Here is an 18,649-nt window from a genome sequence, read left to right on the forward strand (position 1 = left end):
TACCGAAAGCTAAAAAGCTGTGGTCAATTCTTTTGCAAACTATATATATATATATATATATATACAGCAATTTTATCATTACTAATAGTGTTCTTGAAATTTAATATGAATAAACTCCTGAAGAAAAGAGTTTATCATGTAAAATTAGGGTTTTAAATGAATCACAGGAGGATTGTGAATGAATTAAACATTGATGTCAGAGGTGTTTCACTGTCCGCCCTCTGAAACGTATCGTTACTTTCATGCATAGATGATGTTACATTAGAGGTAATTATCCACCCCTTCGTAGAGGCCAGGGGGGGCAAATTCTACACGCGCTTTTCTTAATGATCATCAAGAGACGCTCATCACAGACACACACCTACACACACACACCCACACACCTACACACACACACACACACACACAAACCTTAAATATTATTCTTTGTTCCAGACAGAATTTTATTCAATATATTTGGGGCGTCCAATTAAAAATAACATTTCTTTATCAGATAGTTATCAGATAGTCGTGCAAAGATTCACTGAAGTGTCACAGCTCGACAGATCCTCACAAATACCGGCCATAAAACCACATTATTAGCTTGAACAGTTTTAACACAGAGACTAAAATATTGAAGATTAAGACACATTTAAATGAGTTTTGTAATTTGCAGACTTTAAAAAGAGTGACGGCTGAGAAAAACTTAAACAGGAAAACTTCTCCAGCCAGCTCCTTTTGTCACATGAGAGAAAAAGCAGAATAAAACATAGGATATATGATGACCTCTGACCCCAGTTTAAAGAAATCTGCACCTAAAAGCATCAAAACGAACCCAAAGCTCAAAGCATTGTCAAGGCAGTGTGTTTATCTTTAACTATCTTTAACTCTTTATTTGTAGATCTTGTTCTTTTTTTGTATAAACACATTTCCTGCCCTTATGAGCTCATGTCTACTTAAGCTTTAAGCAGAAAAAATAAAACTAATGTCAGAACCAGAACATCTTTCCCCACAAAAGAATCACCAAATGCAGCACAAAGACTATATTTGCAGAGGTATAAAATACACCAAACTGCTCTCATTTTGAGGAGAAAGTTCTCCTCTGATTAAAGGAAAAGGTTATGGATTATTGATTCTATTTTGCAGAAGCATGAATTAATGTCTTACGCGCACGCAGACGTATTTGTATCAAATGCAGCCGTGATCTTAAATGCATGAAGACTTTGTTTGTTTATCTTTAATAAGTAGATGAAGAGTGCATACTGTATATCAAAACAACAATTTAGAGATGTTACTGAAGTCATTTATTTATGTATTCAAATGGAACATACACAAAAACAAAAAAATATGTATTTGCAGATAATTACGTGAGAAAATAATTCTATAGTTGAAATCCTTTTTTCGCAGCTCACAAATATTTTAGTTTCCTTTAGTGCTAAATGTAAAAACCCCACAGAAATGGGCAGATATTACCAAGTGTTTGCGTTAATTTGTACTCTTCCTGCAACAATTAAAAAGTCTCTTTTTAGCTCACAACAAGAAATACCCAAGAAAACTTTATAACTTGCATGCGTACGACATATATTAGATTTGATCCTATTTTACATCTCTTTTTAAAGATAAAAAGAACATTTCAAGCTGCACCCACAGAAGGTTGCAGGTTTTGCTGACAGGTTTATAAAATGAGAGAAAGTGTCTGTTATTAGTCGTTTGTTTATCTGGCAGACATACTTTTTACATATTGCTTTCTTCCCTTGAAGCCTGTGTATTACGGCTACAATACGTTATACTTCTAACAAGTGATTCACTGAAAGCAGGCGGGCAGCATATGACTTCATCCGGATCAGATTCATGACCGTGTTCTTTATTAGCAGGATGAAATGTCATCTGGCACGTGCCACATGGAGTCAGCATCAGCCGATAAAAAGATCATCTCAGGGAAATTAGGATTCTGGCATCAAGCCTGGAGACACGAAGAGCGATCGAGATTTCCACTGACTGGACTCAAGACTCTGTTATGCTTCAACCTCTTTCACCTCTATAAAAGTTTCCAGTTTCCTTCCTCCATCCAGTTCTTTCTCATTTAGTGCCTCTCCCTTCCTCCTCCTCCTCCTCCTCCTCCTCCTCCTCCTCAATAATTACCCAGTGATTCACTGATCTGGGGTCAAAACACATCCGTCCTCGTGGCTGAATGCATTGTCTCCGCTCTGTCCTCGGAGTAAGGTCCCCTGACGCAGCACACCTCATCTTTAATCTGCCACCCATCTTTATTGGCCTGAATTATTACACCTAATTAGCCATTATTACACTTTGTTATCAATCAAAAACAGGTCAGCAGTTCCAACTGCTCTGGCCTCCTTCCCACTGTTTCCCCTCTCTGACTTCTCCCAGAAGTTCTGTGATAGAAAGTTGAGCGTCCAGAAACCGACTCCAGCAGTTTCATCAGAGGTTAGGTGCTCCGTCAGAGAAAAGGAGCTCATCTGAACCTTCGGTAATATAGATGAGAGAGAAACTGAAGTTTTGACATAAAAATGTCCCATCAGCACTCTTCCTCCTGAGTTTGCTGTTGATATTTTAAATCTCAGCACACAAAGCCAAAACAGGAGCATCTTTAAAACAAAGAGTTTAATTAAAATATATTAAGTAAAATTAGTTAACATGTGTTTGTTTATCTACAGAAGCAGCCAAAGTGACTGAAGAGAAAAAAATATCGATAAGTATTTACACTTACATTTGTTGAGTAAAATGTGCAGAAAAAAGTTATCTATTTACATTGAGTGCGTACCTGCATTTTAGAATTATATATCATTGTTTCTGGAAAACTACTGGAGTAAATTCTTTCAAACTGCACCATTTAATATAGTTCAGGATAACCTCTTTTATGTTTGTTTCCTTTGTTTGCAATGAGTAGCTTTATATTGCCTTGGATTATGATAATATGACAAGCTTACAGGAATCCACAGCAGCTTTAAAAAAAATAATCATGCTCATCAGGAAAATATGCCTTCGATGTAACGGCTAGAATCTGACTAATAAAAACCTGAAAGTAGCATAAATTTTTATCAAAATTTACAGTATACTCTGCATATTTTTAAAACATTTTTCATGCAACAACCGAATTGCAAGTTTGAAATGACATAAAATAAAATCTGTGGTGATTGGTGGTTTGTGTGTGTGAGCGCTTCCTGGTGGGCATCTCCTGAGCTGGTGACGGACGCCTCAGCACCACTCCTCTCACACCTGTGACTGATCAGGCTGATGGGAAGTAGAGGAGTATTTAAGGCTGCAGTGAGGACCTGATCAGCGCTGGAGCATTGTTTACCATTCGTTAAAGTGCAGAGCCTGTGAGAGACTTAGCTGTGTTTTTTGTGTACTCCCTGTTGTGATCTTAGTCTGTTTTTGTATCTGCAAACCTGTGTTCAGGATTACCCATCCATCTGGAACCAGTCTGGTCTGCCTTCTACTGCCTGCCGCCTAATTAAGTACTCACCTGCTCAACTGAACCTACCTGTTCCTGCAACTACTGCCTCCTGGATTCCAAGACTGGTCAGTCGTCTTCAGAATCATCACCTTACCTGCACTTGGGAAATACTCACCTCACCTGGACCTCGCTCTCTGGAACCTACACCGGACCATCGCTGGGCAAGGATCAATCTCGTCATCTCTTCTGTATTCTGGACTCATACCTGTTCTTACTGAACTATCACACGGAATATTACCTGTGCCATACCTGCTGTTCCTCTCTTCACCGATCCCATACTCGCCTCATTCTCCGCTCCTCAGGTCCTGGCTCCGGTTCCCCTCTGTAAATATTCCTTGGCACTGTAAATAAATTCACTTCCCGTTACCTGCTGGTTTCTGCATCTGTCTGTGGCCGAACTGCTCGCTTGGGTAAATCTGAAACCTGACAAAATCATTGTTTTATTTACCTTTTACCCAACATAAAGGAATGCATTCGTCTCTTCATTCAAAATGTGAACTTATTATTATAACAGAATTCTGATTAATACAATTACATCTGTTTATATTGTAAATATAATGAAATAATATAGTGAAAATTTAGCAGCGTTTATACTCTCTGGAGGCATCTCTTAATATTTCTGATACTTGGTACACAGAACTTAGCGGTCCTTTCAGCTCACACTGCAGAGCCTCCCTGTTCTATCACATAAACACATCTTGATGATTTTTGAAGCTTTCTCCTAAAGTGTCCTGTTATTCCTCTGTAAAAGTCAATAAGCGATTAATCAAACTGCAGAAAATCTTAACCAAATAAAAACTGTTTTAGTACATCTCTAACTCACAAGGGTTACATTTTATGTGACTGAATTTAGTTTTTTTTTTTTCTTTCAGATATATATTTTGAAACGGTGCACATCCATTTTAATGACTGCAGCGAGGACAGATGCACGTTACAAAAGATCCGAGTTTTACATCGGCAGCAAATCGAATGAATATAAAACTACACTGAGTGATGGAATTCAGTGTTTTGTTTTGTTTTTTTTTTTTAATCACTGACAAGTTTGAACTTTAAGGAAGTGTTTTGTGATGAAACAAGGTCAGAAGTTCACTTTTAGCCTCAGGCAGGTGGTTATATTCACAGGATGGAGTTACAGCCTCCATAGGGAAGAGCCACATTAGTCACAATGTACACAAACACTGAGTGACTTCAAAGTAGCTTTTATCTTTATATATATCTATATACATATATAAATCAATCTACCTCTATCTATGTGTGTGTATGTTACTGACTTAACTCTCAGCTAACAAGCAGCTACGTTCCTGCAGCTGCCAATGAGCCAACATCTGTGAGTCAAAGGGTTCTTGTACACATACTCTAAGTGAACAAGGCTTAGATTATGAATTTGTATTTAAATGCAATGCATTAAAATGAAAGCTTTCAGATATCAGAAATGTGCATCCTCTTCTATATGATTTTTTTTTTTTTTTAAAAAAGGAAAATGTATTGTGTAACTCTGGTGAAAGCACTTGTACATTTTCTCTACGTCAGCTGATATTTATCCAGTTGATCTAACGCTTCACAGTTCAACTTAGGAAGAAGTCAAAGATTAGTTAACATAACATCCTACCAACTAAATGAACTAAACCAAAAGAATGATCATTTTAAAAATGAAGAACTGAACACTTGGTTACAGCGTACTGTTTTCTTGTTAGTGTTAATTGCTGCTGTGACAGCAATTAAAAGACAAGGTCCTCCTCTGACTCCTAATCACTTATCTATCCATTAGAAAGAGCACTTTAAGTTTTTATTGGTGTAATAAAGTTGAGCTTCGGTGCCACAAAAAGCCCTCTGACTCCTGGGAGCTCTGATGTCGCAGATTAAATGTGTTCATCATTTTCATCCTTTGTCTTCCCACACATATTCACACATCTGTGTTTAGGCTCATATAAATTATTTTATCTTATTCTTCTAATTGAAAAAGAAAGCGATAGACAACACAAATCTATATATACTATATGCCTGTGGGTTTTTTTTTCCAGTGGACTAATTAAAATATAATTTTTACCAAACTGTAGATTTTTCATATCTCTCGTATTAATTTTCCTCAATTTATGTTTTTCCAAACATATTTTTAAATATCACTAAAATTCTACCAAAGGCGAACCGGAATCTGTAAGAATTGTTAATCTGATCCACTTGTGCCCTCTTGTGGATGAGAAAGCTCACTGTAAAAAAGTGAAATCCAGTTTGACAAACTGACCAAATGAAAGAAATCAAAGTGTTTTTATGAATATATTTCCTCAGCGGGCATGCACAGTCCAAAGACGTGATCTAGAGTAGGACTTTGAACAAATATTGTGATATTTAACAAAACAAATTGTCAAAATAAAAGTTACATCTAAAATTTCAGGTCAGTGGTGTGTCTGATCACCAGCTGTTTAAAGGTTAGAGGCTCTTTGAGGCAGCGGGTGTTGTCTGGAGACCTAAATCCTTCATCTCTTTGAACGAGAGGTCAGCTCTCTCCAAAACACATGACATCTCTGTCACTGTGAGACAATATACACCTCAGTTTTCTGTTTCAATCTGACTTTTACTGAAAAAAATTAGCTATTCATACATTTAATGCAGGACTCGCACATCTTCTCTGTTCAGACATAGAAATTGAGATATTATCTAAACATGTATATATCAAGAACACAACTGATGCAAACATGGATATTTAGGTGATGCTTGTAGCGTTGTATTTAAGACACTGTGACTCAGTTATTTTACATAAAACCAGCAAAAAGCACACATGGGGGAAACAAAAAGCCTCACCCTGGAAAGCTGACATCACAGCTAAATGCACATGAGTGCACCTGATCTGATGAGCCACCCACCCAGTTTCTAAAGGACACCGAGATGCTCAATACTCAGTGGAGGTGAAGTGTATTCTTGCGTACGCGTGTGTATTTTCTGATGCAGGCGGGGGAGGTAGGCCAGTGACGTTCTAACATGCACTAACCTTTAAAATCTGTCACCGGCACATTCGTCATGCAGACATCTCCTCAGGAAAGGCCACATCACAACATCACAGGTGAGGAAACTATATATATTTTTAAAAACTTACAGTATATACAAAGGTGTGTTTGATTTTGCCTGAACCATGTGCTTTGAATTTGTCACAAAGTGAGTTTGGATTTGTGTGTAGAGACGACAATCACACTTGTCGGAGAATAAGAATGTGGGTCCTCGGGAAGATCAGGCAGAGCATGGAGAGCATCCCTCAGGAGCTGAATCGCTACATGGGGAACAGTGAAGAAGATGTCTTCATCCTGCCTAAGACCAGCCTCCCTCCGAATCTGCACAGCAACATCATCACACCGGACAACATCCCAGAATTCTGCCTGCCTCCACGGCTTTGCAAGAGAAGTCCATGGCCAGAAGCTCAAAACCCCATACCAAAGAGCAGCACATCTGCAAAAGCTACACAGGGAAAGATGAAGAATGTGAAACCAAAGAAAGATGACCCCTCCGAGCCGTGGAAGGCTACAAAGAAACCTCTGCCGTTCTCTGCAGAGGTTTATGGCCTGGCTGGGATTTATGAGAGCCCCAACACTCGAAGGAAGGAGTCTTTGTTCCACTCGAAAGCTCCCGTGTACATGTTTGAGAGAAGCATCCCTTCTATGGCATCAAGGCAAGAAAAGGAGACAAACCCACCCAAGAAAACTTTTTCTGGGTTTCTCCCACTGTTCTCATGCAAAAGCCTGTCAGAAACAGGCAACGCAGAAGGTGCAACCCCTTCCTCAGGGGACTCTTCTCCATCCTACAGCTCCAAACCATCCAACTGTAGCCCAACAAGAAGTGGACGTCTTAAAGAAACCAAATCCTGTCCTTCGTTAATCAACAGCTTGAGTTTAACAGCCTCTCCCTGCAGCCCTCTAGCCACAGAGAGAAACTCACTCAACCTATCCCAACCCACCCTCCTCCCGTTGGACATCCTGCAGTGCCAGGAGAGACTTCAGCGAGAACATGTCCTCCCCTTGCAGGGACGTGGCAGAGTTCGACTCTCGGCTGAGCAAACGGCGTTCTCCGGCAGCACTCTCTGCACAGTCAGAGTGCGCGTGGTGTGCGTGGAGGGGCTGAGTGATGAAGCCGACCGGCACACATTGAACTGCACTGTGAGTCTGTGTCTGACCCCGGGGAAGCTGCAGCAGCAGGAGAGCGCCACCATCAGAAACTGCCGCTGCCCCGTGTTCAATCAAGATTTCTTCTTCACAGAGCTGAGGGCCCAGGATCTGCTGGAGCTGCAGCTCAGGTTGAAGGTGGTGGATAAACCTGCAGCTGGAGCGCTGAGGAGGGGAACAGTGATTGGAACTATTAGTAAACCTCTGACTCAGTTGCTTCCCATTAAGAAACACACATGAGTATTAGTTATATTATCATGGATGCAAAGGTTTTTGTTTATTTGACCATCCTTGTCTTGTTGCTTTATTGTACTCTTTTATTATTCAACGTGCTATATATAGAAACATGTAAAAATATTGTGCATATTGAAGTCATTGCTTCTGTAAAACTAAAAAAAGGATAATTAAGATGCTGTTTGTTACTGTTTTCAATTCTAACTTGTAGTTTGTAGCGGGTTTTTTTTCTGAATACAATTTTTCAGAAGTTTTGCAAAAAAATTGTTAGGAGTTATGTTAGCTAATATAAGATCAAGATTTGTTACATTTATTTTAATGATCAAAGGTATTTTAAAAACGGAGGTTGTGGATATTTCTTTTCATTGATCTACAAATAAGAAACCACAGACTAAAACAGATTGTGATTTTTTTACAGAATAAATTGTGTAAAGTTCTGCTTTCAATGAAACAGGAACTAATCTTTAAATATCAAGGTAAGAGATGAAAATAAAACTGGAAAAACAGTTTGGTGTGCAGCAAAATGTCACATGCAGACATTTTCATGTTATTTGTATGTTTTAGAGCATTTTTAATAAAAAAAAATAAAGGAAACATTTGTGTTTTTGAGTCATTGCTACAATAAAGTCAATTTCCGGGAAACAAATGTTATTCATTTTACCTTAAAAGGGAAGCATAGATCAGTCTACTTATTACTTCATCCAGGTTGTAGTCCAATCCCTCCTGGTCGATTCATCGGAAGTTACAGCCCCCAAGCAGTGTGGCAAGCTGATTTATCATATAATAGACAAGCGCTTCGAAGTAAAAGTTCATGTTTTAATTCTCTATGGTCAAAATGATGACTTCAGTTCTTCAAAATGGAGTTTGTTCTATTTATAATCAATATTTAGATATCTCAAACTCAATCCTTCTCACTACAAATAGCTATTACCTTTTTTTATCCATCTGCTTTCAGCTCCAGATATCCAAAAGTACACAAACCTGCAGATACTGAATATATGCAGTGAAATACACCCTTGCAATACATGTTGTTTAAAGGACAAATAATGATGCAAATTTTGAACAGACAATAAAATTGCACTCATAACCCTGCTTCTCCTGCTCACAACCTCACATCACTGAAGAAAAATAAAATAAATTACAGAATTTACAGAATTTTTTAATTTATTATTTATTGGTGGGATGATGTATGAGAATGATCTGAGATCTCTTTGCCTTTATTATGCCCTTCATTAATTTTTTTGTTGTTTTTTTCCCTGCATTATTTCTATAATTATGTATTTGGACACGCATGCCACCAGGGGGTGCTGATATCATTTGTTTTCAGAAAAATGAAATTGGTGATGTCTAAAATGTTTATTGTGGTTAATAAGAAAGTACTTCTGGATGTCTGCTTTTCATAAATTTTGGAATATCTTTAAAAGAATATTTTAAAACGACTGCTTAAACTTTTCATCTGAAACTTTGTTGTACCCCCCCCATTGAAATCAGTGAAGCCATTGAAATCTTTTCAATTAGTGCAAATGTTAATTTTATTTTTTTATTTAAACTCTGACAGGCAAGAAAAATGCTGGAGATTTTTAAAAAAAAAAGGATTAGAGAGACAGGTGTGTGTGTGGTTGGATTATATATTACAACGGCCTGCCATAAAAAGAATGAGCAGCGGTGAGTTACGTCATGACGTAAGCACCGCCCTTCACAACGCTGTTTCGAGGCTGCTTGAAAGAGTCCACAAGACGTAAACATGGTGACACACAGTTGAAACAAACGCCAAAATGGTTTTCGAAAGTGTGGTGGTGGACGTCCTGAATCGTTTTTTGGGGGATTACGTTGTCAACCTTGATAGCTCGCAGCTGAAGCTCGGAATATGGGGAGGTAGGTGAACTTGTGTTTGCCTTTCGTTAGCTCTAAGCTGCCGAGCTAAATGCTAATAAAACGTTAGCAAGCAGTCGCGTGAGCAGCAAAGCGGCTCTTCCAGCTGTCAGTTTCAGTTTGTCTTTCTTGAAATGCAGTCTGGTAATACAGCACGAGTGCAACATGACAGTAAAATGTTAATTTGTAGAAAGTAAACCCCCCTGCGGCAGTCCCATGTTGAGTAATAAATTCTGCATATTTAGTTAATCCTTGGAAGTTTCTGGGAAGCGAGCAGTTCAGAGTCCCGCCCTTCCACAGAGACAGGTTATGAGTCGCTTCTGGTTCTTTTCGAGTCCCTTCAGAGCTCACACCTCTACCAAGAAGTCTGCAGTCCTCCAGACCTGTTGGGCGACTGAGAGGATTGGAAAAGACGTTTCTTTACATGTCCAAACTACTCTGTTATCTTTGTGTCTGCTGGCTGCATTTACAGTACCACATCAAATAACTTAATGATCCAAAGGGAGTCTGTTCCCATAGGTTGTGTATTTATAAAAGTGTCATATGTGTGTAATAAATAGTGATGCATCACAGCTCAGTTTGTTGCATTAAGGTAATCCTCAAGATTAAAAGACCAATGGTTGATATGGACCCACCTTAAGACAAAACCAAGTCTTTCTGAATGTAACACGATGTTGTCATTGCAGGTGACGCTGTTCTTAAAAACCTTGAGATAAAGGAAAATGCCTTGGTAAGTTACAGCTAAATGTGCGAGCGACCAACATTACATTCTGGCTCTGGTGACAGTTTTGTGTTATATATTGATGTCTCTGTTTCTGTCTTACAGAGTCAGCTCGATATTCCCTTTAAAGTCAAAGCTGGCCATATAGGTAATATTGATGGCCACATTCGACCCGGTTTGGGACCTTTAGGTTTCAATGCAGGCGTTCTTACTGTCTGTTTTTGTTAACAGGACGCCTGGAGCTGAAGATTCCTTGGAAGAATCTCTACACCCAGTCAGTGGAGGCCACCCTAGACGGTGTCTATCTGCTTATTGTCCCCACAGCAAGTAAGATCACCATTTATGTTCTTTAAAAGACACGTACAATATGGTTTAGCTTTGGTCCTCACTGTAAATGGTACACTGTTTCCATAGGCACACAGGTTTGTTAACAAATCCTCACCTGCCTGTCAACAATATGTCTTAGAACAGCTGGTATTTAACTTCTTGTTTTCTAGAATAAAATTAATTCAAAAGTATTTGAAATAGTAACTATTAGGTTTAGTTTGATTTATAGTCCTGGGCTGTGTAGTAAAAAGAGAGTCTCTCACTTCCTCTGAAACTAATTTTACAATGAACATTTAGGACACACACTGTTTATCCTTTTGTTTTCAGAAGATAAGATTTTTGTGGTGTGTTTCCTCCAGGTATAAAGTACGATGCAGAAAAGGAGGAGAGGCAGCTACAGGAGGCTCGTCAGAGGGAGCTCCAGCGGATAGAGGAGACGAAGCTGAAGGCCGCAGAGCAAGGTCAGAGTTCAGCTTCCATTTTTAGACTGTGTGCATGTGTATGTGTATGTGTGTGTGTGAGTTCTGTCAATATTTTTTGTGTCAATAAGTTTTCAGCAGGTTTCAGAGACATTTTGAGTGTAAGTGTAAGATAAGATAAAGTGTTTCAGCATTTGGGTTCTCATTCATAGCATTCATTTCCATGATATTCTGTTTATTTTTTGGTTTAATTTAACTTTTTGTAGCTGGTTATTGGACTGTGCTGTTATTTACATGTTTTAAATTAGGCTAGGAAATTGTTTTTTGCTATTAGTCTTGAATAATTAAAAAATGTAATTTTTTTTACAGACAGGACTGAATGATGTTTTAACATCAGCATTAACAGTAGCATGCAAATGCTTCCCTCCCACACACTGATAGTTATTTTAATGTGACGTGCATGAACTCCTGCACTTCTTATAGGCTTTATAGAAAAACAAAACCTGAGAATCAGTTTAGGTTTCATGGTCATATTGGTTCATGTTTGACAGAAAACCCTAAGCTGGAGAAGCAGGACACCTTTGTAGAGAAGCTTGTGACTCAGGTTATCAAAAACCTGCAAGTCAAGATCTCAAACATCCACGTGCGCTATGAAGATGATGTGAGTATCTGAGCTAAGTTGTCATATTGCAAACTCAAATTCACATACTGTTTTCTTTGCAATGCACTTGTTTGTTGCATATTTACATTTTATTGATACTATAAATCATAAAGAAAAAAATATAGTTCTAGTTAGTTTATTTATTATTTCTCTCTTTTGTTTTTTTTACAGGTTACCAATCCAAACTGCCCTTTGTCATTTGGTGTTTCACTTCAAAACCTCAGCCTCCAGGTAAAATGTTTTTAAATGTACTTTGTCAGAATATGTGTATATTGTACTGTATTGTATTAAATTATATTATATTGCAGACAGCCGATAAGAACTGGAAGCCCAGTCTCTTGGATGAAAATTCCAGGCTTTTCTTTAAGGTAAAAAAAATACTAACAATGTTTGTTTGCCACCTGCCCCTATTCAGTATTTTACTGTTTTTTAAATTTTTGATAATTTATTTTTTTATTTCTTTCGAGTATGAGATGCTTTTTGTATAATTTTGCTAACTTTCTGAACCCCTTTTTTATGAATGAAACCAGTTAGATCAGTTCTATGAAACATTTATGTCAGTATTAGTTCTAGGAACTTCTTTTATTTCATCCTGATGTTGGGCTCTGGTCCAGGCTTGTACATAGTAAGCATCTTCATCACCCAAATTGCTTCTGTGATTTTTTTCTATAGCTGGTTCGACTGGACAACTTGTTTGCCTACTGGAATGTCGATTCGACACTCTTCTCCATTCACAATGCCGAAGAGGCCTTGGTGAGTCATTAAACCGTGTGTTGTCCATTATCTCCTTCCTGTCTGCATTGAGTGCTCTGATTTTAAATTGGGTCTGGCAATATGTTCCATGTTTACACAGTACTCAGGTTGTGTCAGAACTGTATGCACATGAAGCACAAGTTTGGAAACATAGAAAGAAATGAAACACTTTTGTTTTTTAAACTGTACTGTCAAAAAGACCTGATAGGTATTTTCATTAAAATGTTAATGAAGAGATTATAATTTCTTAAGTACAATATGCAAAATGTGAACAAATGTTCTCTTATTGTCCTTTTTTTGGGGGTATAGCACTGTCTTCAGAGCAGCGTGGAAATTCACAATTCTCATTCTACCAGCCACAACTTCGGCAAGTGTCTCACTGTCATCAATTACTCTAAAGCGAAACACACATCACATGGGAAGAAAAAAAAGTTCGCTTCAAACAGATGATTCATCATCATTACACAGCCACTGCATGCCTTTTAAAAATCTGACAGCTTGAATCACCATCAACACACTTTAACAGCACATCTCAGTAGCTTCTGCTTTGATTTTTACTCATAGGCACCAATGTACATGATTTGAATTTGTAATCTTACTGAAAAAAAAAGATTATTTGTGTCCAGATCAGATCAATAAACTGTGATAAATGAAAATTATTGTAATCTCCAGCTTCTGCTAAAAGTTCAATCACTTTCCTGTTGCTGGTCCACAGTTTTTCGTCCCATATCAGCGGATGCTAAACTGCGGATGAATCCCAGGTCAGATGTGGATTTTTCTTCTCCTAAAGTGGACTTGACAGTCAATCTGAGTGAGGTGGCTATTGAGCTCAACAAGCCTCAGGTTAGTGTGTGTGTGGTCGTCCATAAACATCTGTCTCAAAGTCCAAAACGAGTGCTTTGTGTTAGAGACAAAGACAAAAACAAGAGCTCAGCAGTGAGATGATAACTGCTCTGCAGCACTTTGTTCTGCTTTGTAATTACTGACTTCCTGTCTCTAGTATATTAGCATCTTGGAACTGCTGGGCTCGGTGGATATGATGTCACGAAACCTGCCGTACAGAAAGTACAGACCTGAGGTCCACATTCACAAAAACGCTCCCATATGGTCAGAAAACTCTTGAGAGCCACATGACCACATCATCATTTAACGTTTTGTTTCCACTGAGTGTTTCGCTCTTTGTTTTACAGTTCGAGCAGCTGACTTTGTGCTCCTATGTTCCTGAATTTCAGGTGGAAGTACGTAATCACAGGCATCCTGGAGGTGGACGTGAAGCCACGCCTCCACATGTGGTCGTGGAATTTTATTCACCGGCACCGGCAGAGGGCAAAGTGTTACAAAGACTTCTACAAGATGAAGATCACCAGCAAGAAGCCCAGCGAGGACCTTCTCAAGCAACTACAGGTGGGGCTCGGCTGAAAATCAAAACAGTCATATGGAAATTTTTGCAGAATGGATGGGCGTGAAAGGTTTTTTCCTGCTCAGTTTGTTAGCTGCCGAGCCTTTAGGGGATTTATTCGCCAACTCATCCTCCCTAGCAGCCAACCAGAGGAAGAAGTGGAAGGCTTTTTCCTCTGCCTTTTCTTCTTCTTCTTCTAGTCTTAAAGGGAGAGACCCTCCAAGTCTTTAGATTACATCCCCTCATGACCTTTACTCCATCAGAGGACCCCAACAACATGTCGGTGTCCTCATTGTGGAGACCCCAGCCCCAATGGGGTGCAATTAAGGGGCCACCCTCACACTGGGTACTTCTGGTTGACCCAGCAACAGCAGAGGCAGAAGCCTTTGCCATCACCAATCCTCCAGTTACAGTTACCTACTGGGTGGTTTTGTAATTGTATCTCAAGCTGAGATATATGCAATCCACCAGTGTGTGGCGTCTCTCAAAGACCATTAATGTACACAGAGGGAAATTGTTATACTAACAGATAGCAGAGTTGCTATTAGAGCTCTCCATGGGCCATACTTCACATCATTGCTGGTTTGGAAGTGTGCCCAAGCAGTCAATCAACTGGGAAGAGATAACAGTGTTACTGTTAAATGGGTACCGGTACATACTGGTATTAATGGTAATAAAAGAGCTGACTACCTTGCAAAAGCTGGTAGCCAGGTACACTTTGAAGGGCCAGAGTCTGTTGTAGTTCTACTCTTCAGCCTGGATTAGATGTCAACACTCAGTCCGCTGGAGGGAGCTGAAGGTTTGTAGACGGGTACGGGAACTGATGAAAGGTCCAAACCCCAGGTTTGTGAAAGCTCTCATTACCCTGACAAGGAAAACTGAGTACACTGGTTGAAGTTCTAACTGGGCATAACCTGCTGCCATAAAATGGTGATGGGACTCAATGACAATGGTTTGTGTGATGCCTTTGGCACTGAAATAGAGACCTCTTTGCACTATTTGGGCTATTGTTTGGCTCTGAGCAGTCAAAGAAAAGGAATTCTGGGGGAACCCTACATGAATCCTGAGAAGCTTAGAACACTAAGCGTTTCAGACCTCGTGTCCTTCATCCGAGGGACATGAAGGTTTGAATAAAAGCTTAGTGTCTTTTGTGGGAGAACAATGAGTCCACCTACGAGGCCCCTGCTCACATGGGCTCTTCACCCATCCCCTCTTACCAACCCTGCTCAGTTGTATTGTCAACTACTTGTTTAAAAACTGATTACATTTCAAAGGAGGTATGCAAAGATAGTGTAAGTTTTAATTAGATTTCTTCCTATATCTCTCTTCTGCTTCACATTTTCTTGATTTTAAGCAAATTATTGCCTTGCTCTTATAATAAGTCATTTTTTGTTAAATTCTCTCAAGTTATTTTGTGCTTATTTTTAGGAGACTGAGAAGACCTTAGATATTTTTAACATCACACTGGCTAGACAACAGGCTGAAGTGGAGGTAAGCTTTCTGTTTTTGGGAGACCTGTCTGACATCTGCACATGGATTTTATCAAACCATAATTATTGACATACAATCTCATTTAGCTGAGATGTTTCTAAAATCTATATATGTGTAAAAATAAAGTAGTTGTTTTTAATTTGGTTCCTACTCTGCACATCAATGTATCATGTATATATTGTACATTTACAAGTATGACAGAGTTTATCTGGTTTGGGTTTTGGTTGCTCTTTTTTTTATTTTTCCAAGATTGCAACAGTTAATATTTCATTTCATCTCAGGCAAGCAAGGCCGGGCTGCGAATTTATCGTCCAGGGCTGAAGATGGAGGAAGAGGAGACTCAGGGATGGTTAAGCTGGATGTGGAACTGGGGAGGAGAAGCTGAGGCACCTGCAAAGGAGACCAAGCCTGGAAGTAAGATACTGAAGCTGAACTGTAGAACTGAGCAGAAATACACCAAAGAGTAAACTTAAGGTTCAGCTGCAGATTTTATTTTATCAGTGTTTTATGCTCATATTATGTTTCCTCTTCCAACATCTCTGTATCTCAGGTTTTGACGAGCTCTTAACCCCCGCCGAGAAAGCCAAACTCTGCACTGCCATTGGATACAGTGAAACTGCTGCTAATCCCAACCTGCCAAAAAATGTGAGTCACTTCTCTTTCACGGACCTCCTTTTAACTAATAATAAGCTCCTGTTTGGCTCACCATTCTGAAACAGGGTTATTTTTGGACAAAACATAAGCAGCTTTGTCTTTTTGTTTTCAGTTTGAAGACATGAAAGTTAATTTCCACATGGAAAGGCTGACAGTGTCCATCAAAGACAAGAAGGACATAAATGAGATCATCAGGCTGACTGTGGGGGAGCTCAAGTCAACGCTGACGCAGAGGCCAGGAGCTCAAGCCATCAAGTCTGTCACTGCTCCTTGTTTTTAGACAGCTTTTGTCTTTTTTAGTGTTGGATGTTTTCTGCTGCAGATGTGGTTTGTTTGAAAACATGAATGTGGTTCAGATGTTTCTAAAAAGCGCTGTTAAAGCAAGATACGCCTGACTTCATAGTCAGATATTATGTGAAATAATAGAACCACAACTTTATTGCTTTTAGTACTTCCAGCAAATTGCCTCCTGAGCATCCTGGCACTGATATCCAGTTTCTCGCTCTCTCAGAATCACAGCGGAGCTTAGTTTGTTTGAAGTCACCGGCTTGGCCACGGACAGGCCCACACCAACCCTCCTTTCATCGAGGAAGGCAGCCACAGGAGCAGGAACCCCGCTGCTCTGCATCCTGTTTGAAACCAACCCGCTGGATGCCAGTTCAGACCAGCGGCTTCATGTTGAATCACAACCGCTGGAAATCATCTATGATGCAGTGAGTGATGCCCGGCAGTGTGTCTGTGTGTATGCTTGAATAATAATATCAAGGAAGGTACTGATAAAATGTGTTTGTTCTGTGTAGATAACAGTGAACAGCATGGCAACGTTCTTCAGGCTGCCTGACGACCTGCAGCTTGATGAGCTCACCAACGCGACCCTGATGAAACTGGAGCAGTTCAGAGACCGCACATCCACCGGTAAGCTGTTCATTTAGGCACAAACATGCACACTACAGACCTCCACTATCAGGACTGATCTCAAGCCTGGTCTGAACTCTCTGATGAAAGCATGTTTACATTCCTTGATTTCATTTGCTCGTTTAGTTTTGCACAGTGTTTACATGCATCGAGAATGTCTCGAATGCTTATCAGATTGGGCTGTTCCTGTCTGTCCTTGTGAAACTGTTTCCTGGCAGTTTTTTATAACACTTTAGGTTTTTTTTCCTTCAGAAAACTGTATTTAGCTGTTAGATTTTACTTGATTTAAGAGTTTAGGAAAAAAGATGACAGGAAATCTTTCATTCGGGTACCTTGAAGTAGTTGAATGCAGATGCTACAGGTCCCATCAGGACCTATTTCTTTTCTCAAGCCATCACAAATTTGAAAACACACATGCACTGACACACTTATCACAGCCACACTGTTCTACACACACACACACACACCTCACAAGTTCATAAAAGTCTGTATTAGTCATGTGCAATATTCTGTATACTATTCTATTCTTATTTAATCAATTATTTTTGTCTTTTTTAATCTTTTTTTTACATTAATGTACTTGTTGTTATGCTTTCTTGAGCACCAAAAAAACTCCCATACAAATACCTGGGTAGAGGCTTTGCAGTTTTGTTTTACTTGTGATAGTTACAATAAAACTTCATACATTCATACATTCATTCAGATGTTTTATTTTCCCTAATATTGAAAGTTGATAAAGCTATAAATAATAAACTCCTTCTGTTTTGTCAGGTTTAATGTATGTGATCGAAACACAGAAGGTTCTCGACCTGAAGCTGAACCTGATGGCCTCATACGTCATCATCCCGCAAACCGGTTTTTACAACGGGACTCAGAACATCTTGCTGTTGGATCTCGGTCATTTCAAGGTCAGAAAGTGTTAAAAGCAAATATTTTAATTTGGAAAAACCAAAACTCTTTACCTGAAAACTGTTTGTTTTTATGTCATTGCACGTAAAAACACATTTTGAACCTTTCTGCTTCTGCTTCTTGTCAGATGTCCAGTCAGAGCAAGAAAAATCTGCCGCAGCTGTCAGCGGGTTCCAGCAACATCGAAGACATCATGTCCAGAGCATACGACTGCTTCGATGTGCAGCTCAGCAGCTTACAGTTCCTTTACAGCAAACCAGGTACAAACTATACTGATGAGGAGAAAGGACACGTTTTAGAAGTTTGTATAAGCTACGTTCAGAAATACGCAAGCTCAAAACACACACACTCAGCTCCTATTTCTCTATTGGTTTTAATATATGACTTCCTAGAAGATAACAAGGACTTAAAATTATTTTATCTGAAACCCTGAGTGATGTTTGTTGTTGTAGGATAAATTTATTCACAAATAAGCATTATTGCTCAAATGGCCTCTTTTTGTGTCTCTGTGTGAAGCAAGTAGAAATGTCAAAACTGTCTTTGTTCATAGATGGTGACTGGAAACAAGCCCGCAAACAGAAAAGGTCTCCACTTCACATCCTGGAGCCCGTGGATCTGAAAGTGGTTTGCAGCAGGGCGATGGTTGTTACAGACTCCCGCATGCCAAAGTACGTGTGCCGTTCTTT

At 39.3% G+C, this 18,649-nt stretch overlaps 2 protein-coding genes across 4 annotated transcripts in view; both read left to right on the forward strand.

Annotated features, from left to right (window-relative positions):
• The first annotated feature begins 6,641 nt into the window (after positions 1-6,641).
• Positions 6,642-7,848, forward strand: LOC108234498 (C2 calcium-dependent domain-containing protein 4C). Its single transcript, XM_017413715.2, has one exon. The coding sequence runs from the start codon at positions 6,664-6,666 to the stop codon at positions 7,846-7,848; it is 1,185 nt and encodes a 394-aa protein (XP_017269204.1). The 5' UTR covers positions 6,642-6,663.
• Positions 7,849-9,548: 1,700 nt separating this feature from the next.
• The window catches only part of vps13a (vacuolar protein sorting 13 homolog A), a 31,571-nt gene continuing 22,470 nt past the window's right edge, over positions 9,549-18,649 (forward strand). For 2 of the 3 annotated variants that reach the window (XM_017413811.3, XM_017413812.3), the window contains exons 1-22: positions 9,618-9,717; positions 10,401-10,444; positions 10,541-10,583; positions 10,667-10,762; positions 11,122-11,223; positions 11,733-11,842; positions 12,014-12,073; positions 12,151-12,210; positions 12,515-12,595; positions 12,905-12,962; positions 13,311-13,438; positions 13,596-13,702; positions 13,828-13,999; positions 15,423-15,485; positions 15,767-15,899; positions 16,036-16,130; positions 16,252-16,394; positions 16,651-16,852; positions 16,940-17,054; positions 17,826-17,962; positions 18,091-18,223; positions 18,514-18,631. In XM_017413811.3, the coding sequence (XP_017269300.1) occupies positions 9,618-9,717; positions 10,401-10,444; positions 10,541-10,583; positions 10,667-10,762; positions 11,122-11,223; positions 11,733-11,842; positions 12,014-12,073; positions 12,151-12,210; positions 12,515-12,595; positions 12,905-12,962; positions 13,311-13,438; positions 13,596-13,702; positions 13,828-13,999; positions 15,423-15,485; positions 15,767-15,899; positions 16,036-16,130; positions 16,252-16,394; positions 16,651-16,852; positions 16,940-17,054; positions 17,826-17,962; positions 18,091-18,223; positions 18,514-18,631 (2,300 nt within the window). Of the gene's footprint in view, positions 9,718-10,400; positions 10,445-10,540; positions 10,584-10,666; positions 10,763-11,121; positions 11,224-11,732; positions 11,843-12,013; positions 12,074-12,150; positions 12,211-12,514; positions 12,596-12,904; positions 12,963-13,310; positions 13,439-13,595; positions 13,703-13,827; positions 14,000-15,422; positions 15,486-15,766; positions 15,900-16,035; positions 16,131-16,251; positions 16,395-16,650; positions 16,853-16,939; positions 17,055-17,825; positions 17,963-18,090; positions 18,224-18,513; positions 18,632-18,649 lie in introns of all 3 variants that reach the window. The other variant, XM_017413810.3, reaches the window with a different exon arrangement.

The sequence above is a fragment of the Kryptolebias marmoratus genome, linkage group LG1 (assembly GCF_001649575.2).
Source record: "Kryptolebias marmoratus isolate JLee-2015 linkage group LG1, ASM164957v2, whole genome shotgun sequence".
Taxonomy (NCBI): domain Eukaryota; kingdom Metazoa; phylum Chordata; class Actinopteri; order Cyprinodontiformes; family Rivulidae; genus Kryptolebias; species Kryptolebias marmoratus.